This window comes from Salmo salar, chromosome ssa12 (genome assembly GCF_905237065.1).
Source record: "Salmo salar chromosome ssa12, Ssal_v3.1, whole genome shotgun sequence".
Lineage (NCBI taxonomy): Eukaryota > Metazoa > Chordata > Actinopteri > Salmoniformes > Salmonidae > Salmo > Salmo salar.
This window is the reverse complement of record NC_059453.1, coordinates 25,506,405-25,526,356: the sequence shown is the minus strand read 5'-3', so window position 1 is coordinate 25,526,356 and position 19,952 is coordinate 25,506,405. Positions and strand designations below refer to the sequence as shown.

Sequence of the window (19,952 nt, the reverse complement as noted above, 5' to 3'; positions counted from 1 at the left end):
GTATTTGGGCCCATATTCTTAGCACTCAATGACTACATCAAGCTTGTGACTACAAATTTGTTGGATGCTTTTGAAGCTTGTTTTGGTTGTATTTCAGATTATATTTTGCCCAATAGGAACTAAATTATGAGTAATGTATTCTGTCATTTTGGAGTCACTTTTATTGTAAGTAAGAAAATAAGGTGTTTCTTATCATGATTACGGATAATCATGAATGAACCGTGAATAATGATGAGTGAGATGGAACATAGATTATCCCCACCAAAATGCTAATCTCCTCTGTTATTGGTAATAGTGAGAGGTTTGCATGCAGGGTTTTTTTCTGGATAAAAAAGAGGCTTAGGTGGTGGGCATGGCAGGGGGCGTGGCAGGGGGTGCGGTCGGCCCAATGGCACGGCTGAATTTCAGAGAAAATTTTAGTGGCCCCCATCTTGTCGGTGTAGAGAAACATTTGCATATTTAAGCCAGTTTCCTGCAATTCTACATATTTATCTTTGGAGCTGAGAGAAATGTTAGCCGTTTTAAAGCAAATTTCCTGCCGTTCTATGCATTCTGGCATGGTTTATGCTGTGTTCTTTTGCTTAAACATAATAACAAAATCCATACTGCTAAATTCATTGTTTTTGGAATTTTCAATTCTTCCTGACTGTCTAGCTTTTATTCCTGGTGAATGTTAGTTCTCAAAGATTATACTATTTGGTAACAATTTACTTTTACTATTATTACACATCTATAAGCATTCATGAACGTGTTATAACAGGTCCCAACCGCATCAATGAAAAATATTGAAATATAACCATAGCATATCTATAGCGCATTCATGCCATGCTATGCAAGAGCTCATATTTAGGTATCTTAATAGATGCATCATTACAATTACAGCGTAGTGTCATCTTTATGGCTGTTCTCAAAAGTGTGCTTCTGCCATACCAGTGTTAGTGAACATGCTAAAAGTCCAAACCACGTTTGGAAAAATATGCTGATATATAGCCTGCACCAGCCCCATTTCCCCCACGGCCCGGTAAAGGCCCATGACTTACCTTCTGCTTCTTCTTCTCACTGAGGTCAATGGCGCTTGAAGATCAGGGTAAATTTTATGCATCAAGTCGTGTAGTTGAGGGTCATAACTCTTTCGTAACTCATTAACAGTCCTTCATCACATTAAGTTGGTGTCTATTTATGAATTCATACATGGACACTTCATGTGTGCGTTATAGACCAGTATTACCGACTTAATTGTGACGTGGAGGAGGACTGTTAATGAGTTACGAAAGAGTTATGCGATTTGATCCGTGAAATATCCCCTGCGGATTCAACCCTGTGGTGATCTTCATGCACCATTGACCTCTGAGAAGAAGAAGCAGAAGGTAAGTCACGGGCCTGTACCGGCCATTGGCCTCTACCAATGAGGCCAATGGTGACTTTAAAACAGTTAGAGAGTTTAATGGCTGTGATAGGGGAAAACTGAGGTTGGATCAACAACATTTACATTTACATTTAAGTCATTTAGCAGACGCTCTTATCCAGAGCGACTTACAAAATGGTGCATTCACCTTATGATATCCAGTGGAACAACCACTTTACAATAGTGCATCTAAATATTTTAAGGGGGGGGTTAGAAGGATTACTTTATCCTATCCTAGGTATTCCTTAAAGAGGTGGGGTTTCAGGTGTCTCCGGAAGGTGGTGATTGACTCCGCTGTCCTGGCGTCGTGAGGGAGCTTGTTCCACCATTGGGGTGCCAGAGCAGCGAACAGTTTTGACTGAGCTGAGCGGGAACTGTGCTTCCTCAGAGGTAGGGGGGCCAGCAGGCCAGTGGTGGATGAACGCAGTGCCCTTGTTTGGGTGTAGGGCCTGATCAGAGCCTGAAGGTATGGAGGTGCCGTTCCCTTCACAGCTCCGTAGGCAATCACCATGGTCTTGTAGCGGATGCAAGCTTCAACTGGAAGCCAGTGGAGAGAGCGGAGGAGCGGGGTGACGTGAGAGAACTTGGGAAGGTTGAACACCAGACGGGCTGCGGCGTTCTGGATGAGTTGTAGGGGTTTAATGGCACAGGCAGGGAGCCCAGCCAACAGCGAGTTGCAGTAATCCAGACGGGAGATGACAAGTGCCTGGATTAGGACCTGCGCCGCTTCCTGTGTGAGGCAGGGTCGTACTCTGCGAATGTTGTGGAGCATGAACCTACAGGATCGGGTCACCGCCTTGATGTTAGTGGAGAACGACAGGGTGTTGTCCAGGATCACGCCAAGGTTCTTAGCACTCTGGGAGGAGGACACAAGGGAGTTGTCTACCGTGATGGCGAGATCATGGAACGGGCAGTCCTTCCCCGGGAGGAAGAGCAGCTCCGTCTTGCCGAGGTTCAGCTTGAGCTGGTGATCCGTCATCCACACTGATATGTCTGACAGACATGCAGAGATGCGATTCGCCGCCTGGTTATCAGAAGGGGGAAAGGAGAAGATTAATTGTGTGTCGTCTGCATAGCAATGATAGGAGAGACCATGTGAGGATATGACAGAGCCAAGTGACTTGGTGTATAGCGAGAATAGGAGAGGGCCTAGAACAGAGCCCTGGGGGACACCAGTGGTGAGAGCGCATGGTGCGGAGACAGATTCTCGCCACGCAACAATATTGTAGTTACTCCACAATACTAACCTAACTGACAGAGTGAAAAGAAGGAAGAATAAAAAATATTCCAAAACATGCATCCTGTTTGCATCAAGGCACTAAAGTAAAGTAATACTAAAAAATGTGGCAAAGCAATTCACTTTTTGTCCAAAATACAAAGTGTTATGTCTGGGGCAAATCCAATACAACACATTACTGAGTACCACTCTCCATATTTACAAGCATAGTGGTGGCTGCATCATGTTATGGGTATGCTTGTAATCATTAAGGACTGGGGAGTTTTTCAGGATAAAAACTATACTGAATGGAGCTAAGTACAGACAAAATCTTAAAGGAAAACCTGCTTCAGTCTACTTTCCATCAGACACTGGAAGATGAATTCACCTTTCAGCAGGACAATAACCTAAAACACAAGGCCAAATATACACTGGAAGATGAATTCACCTTTCAGCAGGACAATAACCTAAAACACAAGGCTACACTGGAGTTGCTTATCAACAGTGGCCGAGTTACAGTTTTGACTTAAATCTGCTTGAAAATCTAAGGCAAGACTTAAAAATGGTTGTTTAGCAATGATCAACAACAATTTGACAGAGCTTGAAGAAATTTGAAAAGAATAATGGGCAAAATGTTGCACAATCCAGGTGTGGAAAACTCTTAGAGACTTACCCAGAAAGACTCACAGCTGTAATTGCTGCCAAAGGTGATGCTGCTAACATGTGTGAATATTTATGTCAATGAGATATTTCTGTATTTCATTTTCAATAAAATGCAAAGATTTCTAAAAACACGTTTTCACTTTGTCATTATGGGGGTAATGTGTGTAGATGGGTGACAAAAAAAAAGCTATTGAACCCATGTTGAATTCAGGCTGTAACACAACAAAATGTGGAATAAGTCAAGGGGTGTGAATACTTTCTGAACTTGTATGAACACACCCTCAAATAAAATGTGACGTTCTATACTGTCGCCTCATATGAAACATTTGATCTCAAATCCCAAAATGCAAGTGTACAGATTTACAATTTTAAATTGTAGCTTCACTGTCCAAATACATATGGAGGGGAGTGTATGTGTATACCACAGGAGGCTGGTGAGGGGAGGACGGCTCATAATCACGTCTGTAACGGAGCAGAAGGGAACAGCATCAAACACCTGGAAACCATGTGTTTGATGTACAGTATTTGATACCATTCCACTAATTCCGCCCCAGTCATTACCACAAGCCCGTTCTCCCCAATTAAGGTGCCACCAACATCCTGTGGTATATAGGTGTATGTGCGTGCGTATCTCTGTCTCTGTCCCTCTCTGTGTGTGCGTGCGTATCTCTCTGTCTCTGTCTCTGTCCCTCTGTGTGTGTGTGTGTGTGTGTGTGTGTGTGTGTGTGTGTGTGTGTCTTTCTCTGTCTCTATCTCTGTCCCTCTCTGTGTGTGTGTCTCTCTCTGTCTCTGTCACTATCCCTCTCTGTGCTGTGTGTGTGTGTGTGTGTCTCTCTGTCTCTCTGTCTCTGTCCCTCTCTGTGCTGTGTGTGTGTGTGTGTGTGTGTGTGTGTGTGTGTGTGTGTGTGTGTGTGTGTGTGTGTGTGTGTGTGTGTGTGTGTGTGTGTGTGTGTGTGTGTGTGTGTGTGTGTGTGTGTGTGTCCTTCTGTCTCTGTCCCTCTATGTGCTGTGTGTGTGGCTTACTTGAGGGCTGTTGTCACCTTAAACCTGGCCTAACTTGATCTATCTGGCTTACAGGGGTTATATTGGTGTGTTGTGTTGGAAAGGCACGGTTAATACTGCAGTGGGCTAAATCAGGGTCACACAGTGTTTCTTGTTAGTCTTAAACAAATCTACTTTTAGACAAAAGTCTACACCTCACACATGGTTATGGGCTTAAAAACAGAAGACCTTGTCAGATATAGAATTGAAATTATTACATTTTGAGTTTGCATCCCAATATTACACTTTATACACATCAAATAAGACTGAAATATACTGAACAAAAATATAAACACAACATTCAACGATTTTTCTGAGTTGCAGTTTATATAAGTAAATCAGTTAATTGAAATAAATTAATTAGGCCCTAATCTATGGATTTCACATTCAGGGCAGGGGCCCACCCACTTGGGAGCCAGGCACAGCCAATCGGAATGAGTTTTTCCCCATAAAAGGGCTTTATTACAGACAGAAATACTCCTTCGTTTCATCAGCTGTCTGGGTGGCTGGTATGTCTGGGTGGCTGTTATCAGACGATCCCGCAGGTGAAGAAGCCGAATGTTGAGGTCCTGGGCTAGTGTGGTTACACATGGTCTGCGGTTATGAGCTGGTTAGACTTACTGCCAAATTCTCTAAAATGACGTTGGAGGCGGCTTATGGTAGAGAAATTAATATTAAATGCTCTGGCAACAGCTTTGGTGGACATTCCTGCAGTCAGCATGCCATTTGCATGCTCCCTCAAAACTTGAGGAATCTGTGGCATGGCGTTCTGTGGCAAAACTGCACATTTTAGAGTGGCCTTTTATTTCCCCCAGCACAAGGTGCACCTGTGTAATGATCATGCTGTTTAATCAGGTTCTTGATATGCCACACCTGTCAGGTGGATGGATTATCTTGTTAAAGGAGAAATGCTCACTAACAGGGATGGAAACAAATTTGTGCACAATATTTGAAAGAAATAAGCTTTTTGTGCGTATGGAACATTTCTGCAATTTTTATGAAACATGGGACCAACTCTTTACATGTTGCGTTTATATTTTTGTTCAGTATATAACACAACTGTTTGACATAGAAACACCATATTTTCTGCTTTTTAAAATTTTTCTAATGAAGAAAAATATTAATAGCATTCCACAATGAGGTTAGTAGGTCATTTGACTGCAGGAAAGGGCTACGATAACACACATTCCAGGGTTGGTTTCTACTCGACCTGCAACACCTGTGTATTTGGAGTGCTTTCCCTCTGATCAACAAGGAGCTGTTCTGTTTTCCAACTACCTCAGGTGCTCAGAGTAACACAGTGTAGAGTGGTTGTTGCTGAAGTACTCGACTGGATCCATTTACCCCATTGAGGGACCAGAGTGAGAGAGGGAGAGAGAGAGAGTCCTTAGTATTTAAACTATGCCCTATCTGCATCTAAATGACCCCACAAGCTCCAAGACAATCTGATCACACAGTAGTGGCTTCGGTCAGTGAGAATATCGCCCGGGAGGGCGGGAACGGAAACTTCATTTTCTGGGCTAATATTAGCCCGGGCCGGACCTCCTCTGGAAAATTCCTTTTAAATGATCACTCGCTGAGAAAAGGCAAAGAATTTGTTTAGCGTTTTGGTTGACAGTATTTTGTATGGAGGGGTTTTTGCAGACAGTGGCTGTGTAGTAGAGGGTCCTGGGAAAGCAGATGTGGGTGAAGGTTTCTTTCCATCAGATGACCAATGGAATGATTGTTAATGCTGTGTGCCAGACAGTAGAACTTTGTTTCTTATTTTATACTGATTGATACAGATCAATACAGTCACGTTATAGGCCAAGAGCTTGATATCATGTCATGGTACAGCATCACAGTAGGCTACTGTTACTACTGTATTACTAGTATTACCATCGCACTGTTAATACTGTATTACTAGGGTTACTATGTTACTGTTACTGCTGTATTACTAGTGTTACCATCTCACTGTTACTACTGTATTACTAGTGTTACCATCTCACTGTTACTACTGTATTACTAGGGTTACCATCTCACTGTTACTACTGTATTACTAGTGTTACCATCTCACTGTTACTACTGTATTACTAGTGTTACCATCTCACTGTTACTACTGTATTACTAGTGTTACCATCTCACTGTTACTACTGTATTACTAGTGTTGCTATGTTACTGTTACTGCTGTATTACTAGTGTTACTATGTTACTGTTACTACTGTATTCTAGGGTTACTATGTTACTGTTACTACGTTACTGTTACTACGGTATTACTAGTGTTACCAACACAGTTACTACTGTATTACTAGGGTTACTATGTTACTGTTACTACTGTATTACTAGTGTTACCATCTCGCTATTACTACTGTATTACTAGTGTTACCATCTCCCTGTTACTACTGTATTAATATTGTTACCATCTTCCGGTTACTACTGTATTACTAGTGTTACCATCTCCCTGTTACTACTGTATTACTAGTGTTACCATCTCACTGTTACTACTGTATTACTATTGTTACCATCTCACTGTTACTACTGTATTACTAGTTTAACTATGTTACTGTTACTACTGTATTACTAATGTTACTATCTCATTGTTACTACTGTATTACTAGTGTTACCATATCATGGTTACTACTGTATTACTAGTGTTACCATCTCACTGTTACTACTGTATTACTAGTGTTACCATCTCACTGTTGCTACTGTATTACTAGTGTTACCATCTCCCTGTTACTACTGTAATACTACTGTTACCATGTTACTGTTACTACTGTATTACTAGTGTTACTATGTTACTGTTACTAGTGTTACTATCTCACTGTTGCTACTGTATTACTAGTGTTACTATGTTACTGTTATTTCTGTATTACTAGTGTTACCTTCTCACTGATACTACTGTATTACTAGTGTTACTATGTTACTGTTGCTACTGTATTACTATGTTATCATCTCCCTGTTACTACTGTATTACTAGTGTTACTATCTCACTGTTACTACTGTATTACTAGTGTTACTATGTTACTGTTATTTCTGTATAACTAGTCTTACTATCTCACTGTTACTACTGTATTACTAGTGTTACTATCTCACTGTTACTACTGTGTTACTAGTGTTACTAACTCACTCACTGTTACTTTCTGCAAGCTTTTATTAAGTTGCAAACCTCAAAGCATATACCCAGTATGTTCATAGATATTATATGGTAAAATAAACTAAAACAATTAATTGTTTGTCATTTGCATAAGTATTCAGACCCTTTGCTCAGTACTTTGTTGAAGCACCTTTGGCAGCGATTTAAGCCTTGAGGCTTCTTAGGTATGATACTACAAGCTTGGCATACCTGTATTTGGGGAGTTTCTCTCATTCTTCTCTGCAGATCCTCTCTAACTCTGTCAGGTTGGATGGGGAGTGTCACTGCATAGCTATTTTCAGGTCTCTCCAGAGATATTAGATTGGGCCCAAGTCCGGGCTCTGGCTGGGCCACTCAAAGACATTCAGAGACTTGTCCCGAAGCCATTCCTGTGTTGTCTTGGCTGTGTGCTTAGGGTCGTTGTCCTGTTGGAAGGGGAACCTTTGCCTCAGTCTGAGCAGGTTTTCATCAAGGATTTTTCTGTACTTTGCTCTGTTCATCTTTGCCTCGATCTTGACTAGTCTCCCAGTCCCTGCCGCTGAAAAACCATCCCCACAGCATGATGCTGAGACCACCATGCTTCACCGTAGAGATGGTACCAGGTTTCCTCCATACATGACGCTTGGCATTCAGGCCAAAGAGTTCAATCTTAGTTTCATCAGACCAGATCATCTTGTTTCTCATGGTCTGGGAGTCCTTTAGGTGCCTTTTACTGAGGATTGGCTTCCGTCTGGCCACTCTACCATTAAGGCCTGATTGGTGGAGTGCTACAGAGATGGTTGTCCTTCTGGAAGGTTCTCCAATCCCCACAGAGGAACTCTGGAGCTCTGTCAGAGTGACCATCGGGTTCTTGGTCACCTCCCTGACCAAGGCCCTTCTCCCCTGATTGCTCAGTTTGGCCGGGTGGCCAGCTCTAGTAAGAGTCTTGGTGGTTCCAAACTTCTTCCATTTAAGAATGATGGAGGCCACTGTGTTCTTGGGAACCTTCAATGCTGCAGGACATTTTTGGTACCCTGTGCCTCAACACAATCCTGTCTCTGAGTTCTACGGACAATTCCTTTGACCTTATGGCTTGGTTTTTGCTCTGACATGCACGGTCAACCTTATATAGACAAATGTGTGCCTTTCCAAATCATGTCCAATCAATTTAATTTACCACAGGAGGAAACTCCAATCAAGTTGTAGAAACATTTAAAGGATGATCAATGGAAACAGGATGCTCAATTTTGAGTCTCATAGCAAAGGGTCTGAATACTTATATAAATGAGTTATTTCTGTTATTTTTGTTATTTTACATTTTTTGCAAAAATAACTAAAAACCTGTTTTCGCTTTGTCATTATGGGGTATTGGGTGTACATTGATGAGGGGAAAAAAATATTTAATCAATTTTATAATAAGGCTGTAACTAACAAAATGTGGAAAAATTAAGGGGTCTGAATATTTTCCGAATGCACTGTATTTGCCCTGATGAAATATCACAGATGTGAAATACTGTATTGATGTATGATGTGTGTTTTATTACTTTATGCAATGTATCGTTAAGCAATAAGGCCTGGGGAGGTGTGTTATGTTGTCAAAATACCACGGCTAAGGGCTGTTCTTTTGCACGACGGAACACAGAGTACCTGAATACAGTACGCGGAATACTGGCCATATACTACACACATCTGAGATGCCTTATTGCTGTTATAAACTGTTTAACAATGTTAAAAAAATATATATTTTTTGTCATATTTTCAGCCAATCAGCATTCAGGCCTCGAACCACCCGGTTTATAGTTAGTGATATATTCATGAACAGAGAGTACTTGACCTCTATCCACTGAGTGTTCAAAAAGACCACAGAGTTCATAAGTTGACCTTTATAGTGTTGGACACAGAGGCTCTTGCTGCACTTTACCACTATGACCCAAACTTTACAACCTCTTAAATGTGTGTTCTATCTCTCTATCTCTCTCTATCTCTGTCTCTCTATCTCTCCTTCTGTGTGTGTGTGTGTGTGTGTGTGTGTGTGTGTGTGTGTGTGTGTGTGTGTGTGTGTGTGTGTGTGTGTGTGTGTGTGTGTGTGTGTGTGTTAGGTAAATCCCACCTGGCCATAGTTCAGAGGGTGAACAATGAGGGTGAGGGGGATCCCTTCTACGAGGTCCTGGGCATCGTCACCCTGGAGGACATAATCGAGGAAATCATCAAGTCAGAGATCCTGGACGAGACAGACTTGTACAGTAGGTGCCCAAACTATTTACTTTACGCATATTTTAGTGAAATGAAGTGGTATCAATGTTTTCATTTTGAGTAACTTGAACCTGTTACCAGACTAGTACGACTGTATTATCTGCTATAATGTAACGTTCTACCGCAAAGGTTTAGCTTCCAGGCAATTTACATCGTTTTATTGTTATGTTCAATAATGTTTCAACGGCAACTCTGTTTCCCCCATTTTTTTTATTTTAAATTGTACATGCGTTGTCCATAGCGAAAGAATATATTTGCTTGAGTAACTAAAGTTTATTCACCCTTGTACCTAGGAAATGCACTATCAAAGTCAGCTTACAATTTCTCCCTTTTCCTAAAAACAATTCCTCCCCTTTCATCCCATTCCCCAATTCTTTCTCCCCTCAGCTGACAACAAAACGAAGAAGAAAATCACCCATCGTGAGCGGAAGCAGGATTTCTCAGCCTTCAAGCCCAACGACAGTGAAATGAAGGTTAAAATATCACCTCAGCTTCTGCTGGCAACCCTGCGTTACCTAGCAACAGGCAAGTGTGCACACTGCGTTGCTGCTTGACTTCCCCCAGTGTGCCCTCAGAACCCTGACTGTGGAACGTCTGTGTGTGTGTGTGTGTGTGTGGAGAGGGCGAGAGTGTGTGTTTGTGTGTGTGTTTGCGACAAGTGAATGTGTGTGTGTGTGTGTGTGTGTGTGGCGAGAGTGTGTGTTTGAGACGAGAATGTGTGTGTGTGTGTGTGTGTGTGTGTGTGTGTGTGTGTGTGTGTGTGTGTGTGTGTGTGTGTGTGTGTGTGTGTGTGTGTGTGTGTGTGTGTGTGTGTGTGTGATGTACACGTGGGTGATTGTCTGAGAGGAGAGGAGACACTAGGCCTCTGGGGAGTGCGGCATGGGATGTCTGCACAGACTTTATATGGCTCAGTCTGAAAACATGGCCGACTATTTGCTTGCGTGTCATGTTCTCAGCGGTTGGGAGACTGTAGCATTTAGCTTGGAACACATATCACAATTTGGTTACACTGCTTTCACGATGACATCACTTTCAACAGTTTGGCTGATTGTTGGGGTTCTCCCAGAAAGCATGTCTACATGTCTGCATGCCAGACCTGCATTCACATATGTTTGAAATTCTTGATTGAGATGTGCTTGATTGAGCTTGCCTCGGGCAATAGGTCGAATGGAATAGTCCCCAAAGTGCAAACCCCATCCCATCTGGCACTTCAGGCAGGCTAAAAAAAACAGGCTCAAGCTCAAAGCAGAACATTAGATCCAGATCAATGTATGGCTATGGTGCCAAGTGTTTAAAAGATTTGAAATACTATTAGAACAATCCCATGGAACGTACAACCAGAACCACCGTGGAATGTCCCAGCTAGCTACCAGTAGTAGAGCACAGGTGATTCAAATATGTTGCATTTGTAGGGGATTTGGTGAGAACTTTGACCTAGCGAGCTGCTATGCATCGCTTAAAGCTGTGGCCCTGCTGGCCCCTCTAAAGGAACTTTGGCTATTAGCAGGGCCAGTCCCTACCATAGTGTGGTGGAGCAAGCTGCCAACTGAGACATATCACCACACTCTGGTGTCAGGGGCACGATTAGTTAACCTTTTTTTTACCTTGACCAATGAGAATAATGATAGAGTATGGGGAGAATCAGGTTGAGCCTATGTGCAATACACGTGATTATAGTCAATTTACCGTAGATAAGGTGATAATGAGGTGATATGGTAAATGCAAGAGAGTGTTTTTACATGGAATTCTATTGTTGACATGGTATTATAGGGTATTACATCACAACATCTTGTGTCTTACCACTGCATCATATTGTCTTGTACAATGTTGTATCTTACTGTATTGGTCAATTTGTTCTTAAATTATGTCTCTCTCCATCTCTCCTTCTCTCTCTCTCTCTCTCTCTCTCTCTCTCTCTCTCTCTCTCTCTGACTCTCTCTCTCTCCCCCCTCTCTTTCTCTCTCTGTCTCTTGCCATCTCTCTCTCTCCATCCTTCCCCCTCTCCAGAGGTGGAGTCGTTCGGGCCGGTGCAGATGTCAGAGAAGATCCTGCTGCGTCTGCTCAAACACCCCAACGTGATCCAGGAGCTGAAGTACGACGAGAAGAACAAGAGAGCACCGGAGCACTACCTCTTCCACAGGAACAAGCCTGTGGACTACTTCATACTCATCCTGCAGGTCAGTACCGAGCCACGCCATTGGGCCAGCGGTTAGTACGGGGCCACGCTATTGGGCCAGAACCAGGAAGATAAAAACACTACAATCATTTAACTGTTGTTTTTGTCTTTCTTGCACTCACAAACACTGATTTTGCAGATAGCAGATATTTTACTTGAAGTGATTGTGATGCTGTATGTAGTTGTACAATGACAGCAATGACAAATGTAGAGCGGGGCCACGCTATCGAGCCAGGTCAGAAATGGGCCATGCTATCGAGCCAGGTCAGAAATGGGCCACGCTATCGAGCCAGGTCAGAAATGGGCCACGCTATCGGGCCAGGTCAGAAATGGGCCACGCTATCGAGCCAGGTCAGAAATGGGCCACGCTATCGAGCCAGGTCAGAAATGGGCCACGCTATCGAGCCAGGTCAGAAATGGGCCACGCTATCGGGCCAGGTCAGTAATGGGCCACACTATCGGGCCAGGTCAGAAATGAGCCATGCTATTGTGCGACGGTCACTACACTCTTCAGCTGTGGTTACACCTTGCATTAACATGTAGTTGTCATCATCCGATCAAGATGGAGATTTGTTGCGTCTACACATGGTAATAAAATGTGTCTGTTATCTGGCCACTACGTCCGTATTGTGACCAGATTCCCTGGTCCCTCCCTCGATGCAAAATGATCCAACCTGACTTGAACCTCCCCTTACGACACGAGCTGTATAAATCGGCAGAAAACAGCTAACTTTTTATACTCATCATTACAGCCCAATACCTTGTCCAGCTCTGAATAAAATGGGCATTTGGTTTTCCCGTTCCCACTCCCACTCCACTAGGCAGTTAGTTTCTAATGAAGACCATGATCTTAATTCTGGAGGAATTGTAGAGGTATCGTTGCCCATAATTACTACCTCAACGGGCCAGTGCGATTTATTTTTAGAGGACGGGACAACTGTGACGTTGGACAAATTTCTAAGCTTTCGTGGTCAGGATTCGTTTACACTTCAAGGATATCCGTACAAGATGCATCTTTGACTTCCTCCGGTAGTCAGGAAGGTCTAATCACAATCACTTCACAATGCGTCTTTTGATTGTCTACACCTGTCGACAAAGTGGGCACAATCAGAATGTTGACAAGATCAGGACAACTGACGCATGTTAGAACCAGGTATAAAAGAGGCTTTAGGGAAAAAAAGTGCTATCTAGAACCTAAGTGGTTCTTCGGCTGTCCCTATAGGAGAACCTATTTGTTTCCAGGTAGAACCCTTTTGACTTCCATGTAAAACCCTTTCCACAGAGGGTTCTACCTGAAACTAAAAATAGTTTGTCCCTGGAACCAAAAAGGGTTCTCATATGGGGATAGCTAAATAATCTTCTGGAACCCGTTTCCTAAGAGTGTAGGCCAGGAAGGGGATTGGCAGCTATTAAACAAAGCAAGGGGATTTTCCACGAGTTATAAACAAGAGTGAGATTTGCCTTCGAGTCAGGGTGGCAACATGAGGGTGATGCAAGTCGGAAGTGATGCTGCAAGTACCTGTTTTAAAGGCCCAGTGCAGTCAAAAAAGTGAATTCTCTCTATTTTATATATATTTCCGCACTAGGAGGTTGGAATTATACAGTGAAATTGTGAAAATGATGATAATGGCCTTTTACTATAAGCGCTGTTTGAAAAGACTTCCTCAAATTTCAGCCCTTTTTGGTAGGATGGAGTTTTGACCTGACTGGTAACATCATCAGGCAGTAAATTAGTTAATAGCCCAATAAGAAAGAGAGATCCAAACCTCTCTGCCAATTAACAGCTAGTTTTCAGTTTTCCCCTCCCCACTCTGACCAAACAGTCCAAGCTAAATTCTTGAGAAATTGCTCTTTGCTAAGAAGCTACTTTTGTTTATTTTTGACCATTTTAATTGAAAACAATCACAGTAAGGTACTTAATTGTTAACAAGAAATGATTTGATATTGAGATAAAAACGTCTGCATTTGGTCTTTAATCTTTAAGAGGAAGTATTATAGATGGATTGGCTGAAATGTTGCAGCATGCAAATAGGAAATTTACTTTGTGGACTTAAAAGCCCCAATGCAGACGTTTTTATATCAATATCAAATCATTTCTGGTTAACAATTAAGTACCATGCAGCAATAGTTTTCCATTAAAATTGTAAAAAATAAACAAAAATAACTTCTTTGCAGTAAAAAAGTTCTCAAGCAAGAATGTTTCTAGGACGGTATGGGAGTGGTCTGAGTGGGGAGGAGGAGGGCACCTGAAAACAAAAAACTAGCTGTTATTGGCAGAGAGGTTTGAACTCTCTTTGTTATTGGTCTATTAACTTATTTACCGCCTGGTGCTGTAACCAGGCAAGCCGAAACTCCACCCATGCTAAACCTGCTGATGAGATTATATTTTCAACCAGTAACTATCAGGAAATAAAACTGATCACAGTTTCATCAGCTGTTGTACAATATGATACAAAACACAGGAAAAACCGAACGCACTGGGCCTTTAAAAGAACGTGAAGTAGATAGTAATCTCACTGCGAAGGAGAGATTTGTCGGGAATATTGTTCGAGGTGTGAATTCTGAAATGTTACGTGGTTCAGTCAATGCCTCAACTATAATGCCGCTAAAACAAAAACACAGTGCATTTACTGTAGCTGATGATCAACCTCTATACCCTGCAGTACTTCTCAACTGATCTGAGTCTTCCTCATACTCTTACGGAAAGTGTGTTGTGTTCCTCTGCAGGGGAAGGTGGAGGTGGAGGCAGGGAAGGAAGGGATGAAGTTTGAAGCAGGAGCGTTCTCCTCCTATGGGATGATGGCTCTCACCACCTCTCCAGGTAAGACTTCCTTGTATACCGACGTCTCAATGGCTGTGTCTAAAATGACGTCCTATAAATATTCACTGCAGTACACAATACTGTTGTCCAGAACCCTACGTCCCTGTATAAAACTACTTTACAAAAATACTACATTGTAGCCTATAGGGACCTACCATGTATATATCAGATTTCCCCAATTCCCTACTACCCATCATCCATCGGCAGCTATTGAGACATGGGCTTGGTCCAAGATGACTGGTTTAGAAATGGTAAAGAAACAGTTTATCGGTAACCAAGTGAATTGACTCATATTGAAATAAGGTATGACACATTTTTTGTGACGCAGCCTCTGTATTTTCTCAGTTCATTCACAAACTTCCAGTCAGGCGCTAGTAGGATCTCAGAGACACCTGCTGGTGAGAGGGCGGAATGACACCCTCCTCATCAAAAGGTTGTCACTGGAGTTTGGTTTATGGAACATAGAGTACATGCTTATGAGATTATGTATTTTGTCATATTTTATCACAGACCCTCTTTCAATGTGCTTGGATGGCACGTTGGTTGTTTTTCAGGACACGGTGTACGACGGTAACGTTATACAATTATTTCATTTTGTGGGCTTTGGTGATGGATTTTTTTCCGTGTGTGTCTCCCCTCTCTGTCGTCCATCTCTCTTCGCCAGTCCCTCTCTCCCTGTCTCGTACCTTCGTTGTCAGTAGGGCTGAGTCCCTAGCAGGATCTCCAGGTATGGTAGTCCTCTCTTTCCTGTCTGCCTGTCTGTCTGTCAACCTGTCTGTCTGTCCGTCCATCCCCCCCCATCCCTCTAAAATAACTCTTCCATCTGTCTATCACCAATTGGGATGAGTCTACACTTCACCTAAGCCTGGATATTTACCAGTATTATAACTGCATGATGTGTTGTGGACATAGTAATGCATTCTGGTCCTGTTGCTCATGAGCTTAAATTCTTTGAGAGTGGAATTCCCTTGTGCCACATAGCAAGAATACTTTGAGCAGTGTTTGTTGCATGTTTGTGTATTAATATGCATTTCCTACTTACGCTGTCCTTACGTTTGCTTTGCATATTAATGTTGTTCTGCATGGATGTTTAACAAGGCAGGACTTAACTATTGTTTTGGACTGTGAAGGGTGTCTGTTACTGGGTGCTGTGCATGTGAAGCGTCCATTCCTCTGTGTGTGTGTGTGTGTGTGTGTGTGTGTGTGTGTGCATGTGTGTGTGTGCGTGTGTGCGTGTGTGTGTGTGTGTGTGTGTGTGTGTGTGTGTGTGTGTGTGTGTGTGTGTGTGTGTGTGTGTGTGTGTGTGTGTGGTAACCAGTGCCATAACTCAGCCAGTGAATAGTGTAGTAGAGGCCCCCAGAGTGAGGCATAGCCGCCACTAGAGACAGGCTCCACCCCTTTAGTCCCTTAACCCACTGACTCCATAAACAAGGCTATGAGTTACAGCCTCCCGCAGGGCCGCTGACTGCAGCACGCACACACACACACACACATTCTGAAAACATACACACACACACACAGCTCAAGCCTCTGATCCACCCTATATTTACTAAATTCCCTCCTCCTTCTTTTCCCCCTTGTCCCACTCCACCCTCTTCCACTCCATCCCTCCATCCCCTACCGTCCCCCGTCGGCCCCGAGAAAGTAGAGTACTAATCTCCCAGGGTTCACATGCCTGGGCCTTGGCCTACTGCGTGGGTCTGGGCCTACTGCCTGGGCCTTGGCCTACTGCGTGGGTCTGTGGACCACACTGCTTTATGCAGACATCCAAACTCAGGATTACATACATTCCAGCCAGAGTAGTAAGCATTAACGCCCCAGCTCTCTGGAAGGCCAAGTCTTTTCCACTTGGTTGTGTGGTTTTTCTCTCGTCTGCTTTTTAAGAAGTGGAAAACATAAGCTGAGTTTAATTAAAAAAAAGAGAAAGTATTCGAATTTGAGAAGTGGGGAAAAAGCAGCATCACTCTAGACCACCGACTCAAAACCTGTGAAGCAAAGCCCACCCCCCCCAATGGGAGGACTTAAAATATATATTAGATTTCCATACATTGCACCAAGGATTCTTGGCCTATATGTTACCTAATCATTCAGTTAAAAAAATAGATTTTCATTCTGTGTAAATTCAGTAAATAGATGATGCACAATTAGGTTGTGTAGCTGTAGATTAGATGACAAACATAAATCATACAACGCTATGGCTAGGTACAGCAGTACAGCTATAACTGATTGTGGATCCCATATACACTCTCTGTGTGACATGTTCTGTGGGTTCGGCTTTTATTCTGTTCTCAGATCAGGGCTGGGTTTAATTCCATTTCAATTCCTGGTCTCTTCAATGCTTTTCAATGAGGAAAAATTTAGAATTGGATATTGGAATTGGGTTAACTTTCTGAATCGACTGTTATAGACATGGAATCGACCCCAACCCCAGATGTGTATTTGCTGTGAACAGAAGCCGAAAACTTCTATTCTTCTCTATCCCGTGCAGAGAACAAGTCCCCCCCGCGGCCGTGTGGCCTGAACCACTCAGACTCCCTGAACCGGAGTGACCGCATCGATGCCATCACACCCACGTTGGCGAGCAGTAACAACCAGCTGAATGCCTTCCTACAGATATACATGCCAGACTACTCTGTCAGGGCTGTGTCTGACCTGCAGTACATCAAGGTGAGAGGATAGTCAGACAACACACACAGACACGCATACACACACTTCACACACATACGCACACACTACAGATACAGTTGAAGTCGGAAGTTTACATACACCTTAGCCAAATACATTTAAACTCAGTTTTTCACAATTCCTGTCATTTAATCCTAGTAAAATTTCCCTGTCTTGGGTCAGTTAGGATCACCACATTATTTTAAGAATGTGAAATGTCAGAATAATAGTAGAGAGAATGATTTCTTTCAGCTTTTATTTCTTTCATCGCATTCCCAGTGGGTCAGAAGTTTACATACACTCAATTAGTATTTGGTAGCATTGCCTTTAAATTGATTAACTTGGGTCAAATGTTTCGGGTAGCCTTCCGCAAGCTTCCCAAAATAAGTTGGCCCATTCCTCCTGACAGAGCTGGTGTAACTGAGTCAGGTTTGTAGGCCTCCTTGCTCGCACACACTTTTTTCAGTTCTCCCCACAAATGTTCTCTAGGATTGAGGTCAGGGCTTTGTGACGGCCACTCCAATACCTTGACTTTGTTGTCCTTAAGCCATTTTGCCACAACTTTGGAAGTATGCTTGGGGTCATTGTCCATTTGGAAGACCCATTTGCAACCAAGCTTTAACGTCCTGACTGATGTCTTGAGATGTTGCTTCAATATATCCACACCAGTTTCCTCCCTCATGATGCCATCTATTTTGTGAAGTGCACCAGGCCCTCCTGCCGCAAGCACCCCCACAACATGATGCTGCCCCCCCGGTGCTTCACGGTTGGGATGGTGTTCTTCGGCTTGCAAACCTCCCCCTTTTTCCTCCAAACATAAAGATGGTCATTATGGCCAAGCAGTTCTATTTTTGTTTCATCAGACCAGAGGACATTTCTCCAAAAAATAAGATCTTTGTCCCCATGTGCAGTTGCAAACCGTAATCTGGCTTTTTTATTGCGGTTTTGGAGCAGTGGCTTCTTCCTTGCTGAGTGGCCTCTCAGGTTATGTCGATATAGGACTCGTTTTACTGTGTATATAGATACTTTTGTACCTGTTTCCTCCAGCATCTTCACAAGGTCCTTTGCTGTTGTTCTGGGATTGATTTGCACTTTTCACACCAACGTACGTTCATCTCTAGGAGACAGAACGCGTCTCCTTCCTGAGCGGTATGACGGCTGTGTGGTCCCATGGTGTTTAAACTTGTGTACTATTGTTTGTACAGACGAACGTGGCACCTTCAGGTGTTTGGAAATTGCTCCCAAGGATGACTTGTGGAGGTCTACAATTCTTTTTCTGAGGTCTTGGCTGATTTCTTTTGATTTTCCCATGATGTCAAGCAAAGAGGCACTGAGTTTGAAGGTAGGCCTTGAAATACATCCACAGGTACACCTCCAATTGACTCAAATTATCTCAGTTAGTCTATCAGAAGCTTCTAAAGCCATGCCATCATTTTCTGGAATTTTCCAAGCTGTTTTAAGGCACGTCAACTTAGTGTGCAGTATGTAAACTTCTGACACACTGGAATTGTGATACAGTGAATTATAAGTGAAATAATCTGTCTGTAAACAATTGTTGGAAAAATTACTTGTGTCATGCACAAAGTAGATGTCCTAAACTATAGTTTGTTAACAAGAAATGTGTGAAGTGGTTGAAAAACGAGTTTTAACGACTTCAATTGTAGACATGCCAGACTACACTGTTATGGCTGTCGGACCTGCAGTATATCAAGGAGAGTCTATACACACTTCTACACACACGTGTGCACTCACATACTGTACACACACACACACAGACACACACATTTGTGACCAACCGCCTTGTTTCGGTCTTAATTAGAAAATGTTGTTTTTACATTGGATAAAAGCAGACACAGAGCTACAAAATGGTATATCATACGCTGCATTTGATGGGAAAGTAATTTTGCTTTGAAAGTTGATAAACTTGTAAACTCACTTTTAAGAAAATCGCCTTTGAATGTTTTGGTACCTACTGGAGAGCTCTTATTTGTCTACACCCATTCAGCACTCTTTTAAGCTTTAGCTCCATCATTCTCTTTATCTGAGCGTTTTGTCCTAACAACAGCAGTCAAGCACCCAAGCTAACTGGTTAACAGTTGTAGCAGTGACATTCTATTAAAATGGACACTTGCATAGTGGAGTCTTTTGTTAAGACATGTAGCTCGCTAGCTAGCTAAACAATGAACCATAATCCCAACTCATGCCGTTACTACCCTGCATGAATCTGCAGGTAGCTAACCAACCAGGTTCAACGTTAGCTAGCTAACATTAGGCTATAACTAGCCAAGCAAATGGCTCTGAGATACGAATAATATGATCATACACGTAACGTTAGGTAGTGAGCCAGCCAGCTAACGTTAGCTATCTAGCTAACAGTACACTTTAATTTGAAATGAAAACAACTGTCAAAATTAGAAGTGTGTATTATCTGTAAATGTAGCTAGCTAAACTATCTTACCCGTATACATCATGGTTGGACACTTCTCCCTGTCACAGATGCCATGGTTGCCCTTAGTTTGAAGATGTAATCCGGAGACCGATGTTTTCTCCATCTCCTTAGCTATCATACTCTAATTCCAATGATTTCAAAACTCGGTCCTCCAGAAAGTGGAGAGCAAC

General features: G+C 42.7%; 1 protein-coding gene across 2 annotated transcripts in view; it reads left to right on the top strand.

Annotated features, from left to right (window-relative positions):
• cnnm2b (cyclin and CBS domain divalent metal cation transport mediator 2b) overlaps positions 1-19,952 on the top strand; it is a 54,812-nt gene that overhangs the window by 33,832 nt on the left and 1,028 nt on the right. Inside the window, exons 2-7 of one of the 2 annotated variants that reach the window (XM_045691172.1) lie at positions 9,519-9,662; positions 10,060-10,197; positions 11,680-11,849; positions 14,576-14,669; positions 15,334-15,396; positions 17,158-17,336. In XM_045691172.1, coding sequence (XP_045547128.1) covers positions 9,519-9,662; positions 10,060-10,197; positions 11,680-11,849; positions 14,576-14,669; positions 15,334-15,396; positions 17,158-17,336 — 788 coding nt within the window. Of the gene's footprint in view, positions 1-9,518; positions 9,663-10,059; positions 10,198-11,679; positions 11,850-14,575; positions 14,670-15,179; positions 15,240-15,333; positions 15,397-17,157; positions 17,337-19,952 lie in introns of both variants that reach the window. The other variant, XM_045691173.1, reaches the window with a different exon arrangement.